General features: G+C 42.5%; 1 protein-coding gene across 1 annotated transcript; it reads left to right on the forward strand.

Annotated features, from left to right (window-relative positions):
• The first annotated feature begins 2,982 nt into the window (after nucleotides 1-2,982).
• On the forward strand, nucleotides 2,983-3,702 carry LOC149691179 (uncharacterized). The gene has a single exon (XM_089869472.1). The coding sequence runs from the start codon at nucleotides 2,983-2,985 to the stop codon at nucleotides 3,700-3,702; it is 720 nt and encodes a 239-aa protein (XP_089725598.1).
• The last annotated feature ends 1,063 nt before the right edge of the window (nucleotides 3,703-4,765 follow it).

The raw sequence follows: 4,765 nt of genomic DNA on the forward strand, positions 1-4,765 counted from the left end.
CAATGATTGCTTCTGACACGTTATTTATGGCTCGGCTCACTGATGGCCGGCTCATGCCGTGCTCGTAGTTACTGGCCAGTGCATGTTGGAAACTACCAGAACCATTAAATAGAAGGGCCACATGAACTTGGTGCTCCACCGTTAAAACATACTCTGCTTAGGTTTATTTCCGAGTTCGGGTCTTAATTTGTCACTCAAGGCACGAACTTTGTCTTTAGTCAGTCTGTATTGTCTTAAATATTCTGCATCTGGCAAAAGATATGGATCGCCTCTATGCCTTCGATAAATCTCACCGTTATCACGTTCATCAATATAGGCAGCAGTAGCTAAATAGACACGGCCACGAACCGCCATTGTAGAATTAGGAATGAACAATCGAGCTGGCTGTAGTCTTTTATTTTGTTCCAGGTTTATTTATTTAAGGGCTAGGGCTTAGTAGCCTTAGAGCTCCAAAACACACTCAAAAAGAAAAATTGATATTGTACAATTTTAAAAATTTCATATTTACAGTATATCACAAGGATTGACGAGATTTATCACTAGTTTGCTTATAATAGGAATTTATAACACTGAAATTTTAAGAAGAGTTGAAATAAAAAAATTTTAAGTTTAAATGAGTACGTAGTTTCCTCTTAAAAATATTAATAGAGCGAACAGATAATAGCTCATCAGGAAGAGCATTGCATAGGGGAATGACTCTTCGGTAAAAAGAAAACTTAAGACAATCTTTTTTAAAGGGTTTGTGGAACAGTTTACGACTGTGTCCACGAGTATGTACTGATTGATGAACAAAGGTGAAAACTTCTTGTGTAGGATTGACTAAAATTTGAAGTAAACTAATTAGATCCAGGAATGAGCGACATAGTGATAGAGGGGCCCATCCCAAACCTTCTAAGCGGCTCTCGCGTGATAGGTGGGACAGCGAACGTGGGAGACGTGATGCTCGGGGATGAACACCATCAAGGAGAGAAGTGTAATGGACGGAATGGGGGTTCCATATCTGACTACCGAATTCAAGAATGGGACGCATAAAGCAACCGTAAAGGCGAGTTAAAAGGGAGGGGGATAAATTTTGAAAATTTGCCCTGATAACAGCAAGGAGGCCTTAGGCACGGCCACATGTTCGCGATATATGATAATCAAATTTCAGGTTATGTGTAACATGCACCCCCAAGTCTCTACATTCATTTACGCGCCGGATTGCATGGCCATTTAAATGATAGGGGGAAGGGTAAGCGGTGTTAGATGCTTTTTCGAGTAGTGCAACATCTTCAAAAGAATGGATAACGCGGTAGAGTTTAATATCGGCGGCAAAAAGGCGAAGTGGGGAGGAAACTACAAGGGAAAATCATTAATAAATAAAACAAAGAGAAGGGGGCCAAGAACACTTCCCTGTGGGACTCTACTCAAGACAGGGAGGACGTCACTCAGGGAGGTTCCGACGCGCACAGCTTAAGATCTGTTAAGGAGGTAACTCTTAATCCAGAGGAAGATGTTCTTGGAGATCCCGAATGATTGTAATTTAGCCAATAGGCGTGCATGGGGCACGGAATCAAACGCCTTCGCATCGTCAAGATAGATGACATCAACGCGTCCACCAACATCTAGAGCCTCCAGCCAACATTGTATGGCAGAGAGTAAATTTTGTCTCCACCGAACTATTGTGTTGGAAGCCATGCTGAAATGGGCTAAGAAACAGGTCGACATGGGCCAGAAGGGCGGAGCGAAGGTATCTCTCCATGACCTTGCATATGGAAGATGTGAGACTTATAGGTCTATTATTCTTAGCGTCACATTTTTTACCCTTACCCTTGTAAATTGGTGTAACATGGGCCAGTCGCCAAGCAGTGGGTACCGAACCGGAGGTCAGAGAGTCGAGAAAAAGTATGTGAAGTGGGAGGGCTAATGAGGTAGAGCAATTTTTTAGAACGCGATTTGGTATCCTATCTGGGCCCGAAGCGCTTTTAACGTCAAGAGATTTAAGAATGGATGTTATTTCGCTAACAGTGGGGAAATAGTCAGGCATCGTAGTAGTGATTCAATTGGGGGGTAGGTCAGACGAGGATAATTGGGACGAATTAAAGTTCATTGCTAGGGTAACGTTGAGAAATGTAGCCATATCTAAGTCAGATGCCGTGGTGGTACCATTGGCCAACTTTATGTTCAAACGCGAAGGGAGAGACCTTACTTGGGTCCGTACAAAGCGGTAGAAGGCCCTGGGGTAATTTTTGATGGTTTTAAATTTCCTTTCATACATTTTAGATTTAAAAATTAAATTGAATTTTCAAACTAGTTTCTTCTCAGGCCAAGGCTTAGTGATTTCTTTTAATTTTACAACCTTGCAACCACTGCTATGCCTCGCACTTGAATTACTGGCACCAGTTCATCAGCTACTCAATTATTCCTTCTCTACGTGCACTCTCCTGCACCAGTGGAAAGAGGCAAACATCATGCCTTTACATAAGAATGGATCGCGTACAGATCCTTCTAACTACAGACCGATTAGTGGGCTGAATCACATTCCTAAAATTGCCGAACGGCTTGTCCACATTCAGTTGCGTGCTCATCTCGACACCATCAACTTCTTCAGCCCGGCTCAACATGGGTCGTGCATCACCAATTTGCTCGTTGCCACCACTACGTGGGCGAAATGGTTAGATGATGGTTCAGGTGTTGATATAATATATATTTGGACTTTTCAAAGGCTTTCGACACTGTCTCTCACTCTGGCTTACTGCATACATTGGAATTAGCGGGCGTCACTGGCAATGGTTGAGGTCATACCTTTGCGGTCGTACACAGAGAGTGGTTCTCCACGGTGAAATGTCTTCTGTTGGTGCTTTGATGCGTGGGGTACCCTAAGGTTCCATTCTTGGGCTTCTATTATTTAACGTCTATTTTAACTCGCTTCCATCTGTCGTGTGACATGCTATTAACCTTTTATTCGCGGACAACACTAAGTTACCCTATCGCATTCGAAATATGGCTGATTGTCTTCTCCTAAAAGACGATTTGGACGCTGTTGCGAATTGGGCACTTGACCATGATATGCGGTTCAATGCCAATAAGTGTGCGGTTCTTCATCTTGGTCTTCATAACCCGATCAACGTTTACCTCATTAATGGTACCCCAATACGTTCGCTCGCGACGGAAGAGGATGTCGGGGTTCTTGTTGACACTAAGTTGAAATTTTCAAGCCAATGCAACAAAGTCTGCAAGCGTCTAAAATCCACCACTGGACTGGTTCGGCGAAATATTCACCATCGATCGGAGAAACTTATTCGTGGGTTGTATAACTCTCTAGTTCTGCCGATAAATGACTATGCATCGCCGATATGGACTACATCTCTCTTAGGTGATGCCAAGATCCTGCAAAAGGCTCAAAATGCTTTTTCAAAGCTTCTGCAACGCCTATCAAGACTTTCTGCACCTGATCGTCTAGCTGCATTGCGGATTCAGTCAGTGTCCGTAAGACATCGCATTAACAACATCTGCCTTTTGCACGACTTTTTCCACGGCCGCCTCGATTTGGAAACTAGTGACTTTTTCACAAAATCTACCACCATCACCCGTGGTCACGCCCTTAAATTAGTCAAGCCTCTAGTAAAATCTAATTTTCGCCTCATTCATGTCACTTTCACTGCCATTCATGACTGGAATAATCTACGTTTCGTCACAAACTTTCTATCCTTTATAGTTTAACTTCCTAATTTTTTTTGTTGTTGTCCTCCCACTCCCCCCTTTTTTGGATAATTGAATACATGTTCTTAAACTCATAATGATTTTTCTATTTGCATAGAAGCCTACACATTAAAGGCTTAGCGAATATGTATTATACTTAACTAAATAAATAGAAGCCAAGACGAGAGATTTAACTAAATGGACTTGTTGTTTTTAGAGAGGTTGTAGTCTATTATGTACAGAATGGTAGCCGCACAGCGAGGTACTTCGTTGTTGTTTCCATAGTTTTTCCTTCTTCCTCGTGGCACGTTTCGTGTAAATTGTGATCCAGGGGCGAGTTCGGTGGTGATTAGTAGCATTATAAAGTAGAACTACGTCCTCGATACAGCGAAAACGTTGCAAGGTAAAATATTGCCAAGCTTCATCAAGGGGAAGAGTGGAGATTGAATCCCACTGCACGTTTGTCAAAGCACCATTAAGTGCCACCAATTCCGCGCGAGAGTAGTCGTAGTTCTTAACAAAGAAACGGTAGTGCAATTGGTCTTGTAGCTAAAACGGGTGGGAAACGAGACGTGTTGCGTCAGCGAGGAAGAACAAATGAGATGAAGAAGGTGGCCATGTTCATGAGTGGCACTAGGTTTTAAAGTGAGAGTGGTCCAATCTATATGTGGTAGATTTAGATCTCAAACAATTAGTATCTCATGAAAACGTGAAGCGACATCACGTATATTGTCAATTATAACCAAAGTATGGTCATAAAGTTGATGGGGGCGATAGAGGCAACCGATAGTCACCCACGTGGAGGACGTAGCGGGTTTCAATTCTAACCAGATAGATTTTTCAAATTGATTTGGGATAGACAATTCGTGAAATATAATGTCATTTTACAGATATATGAGGGCACCCCGTCCAGGACGATGCTGACGATCTTTTCGAATAAGCGTGTAACCCGCTAGATTGTAGTTAGCGTCCGCTTGGACAGGCTTGGCCCAAGTTTCACATAAGCAAATACCAGCGTTGCCAGACGTACCATAATTATGGTACTTTACAATAATTTTGGGTTAAATTTATCGCTGCACCATAA

This window comes from Phalangium opilio, unplaced genomic scaffold (genome assembly GCF_054372755.1).
Source record: "Phalangium opilio isolate 3A_F unplaced genomic scaffold, DU_Popi_V2 ptg000026l_1, whole genome shotgun sequence".
NCBI lineage: Eukaryota > Metazoa > Arthropoda > Arachnida > Opiliones > Phalangiidae > Phalangium > Phalangium opilio.

Excerpts from the sequence above, each read along its gene's own strand:
- LOC149691179 (XM_089869472.1), top strand. The coding sequence starts at position 2,983 with ATGGCTGATTGTCTTCTCCTAAAAGACGATTTGGACGCTGTTGCGAAT.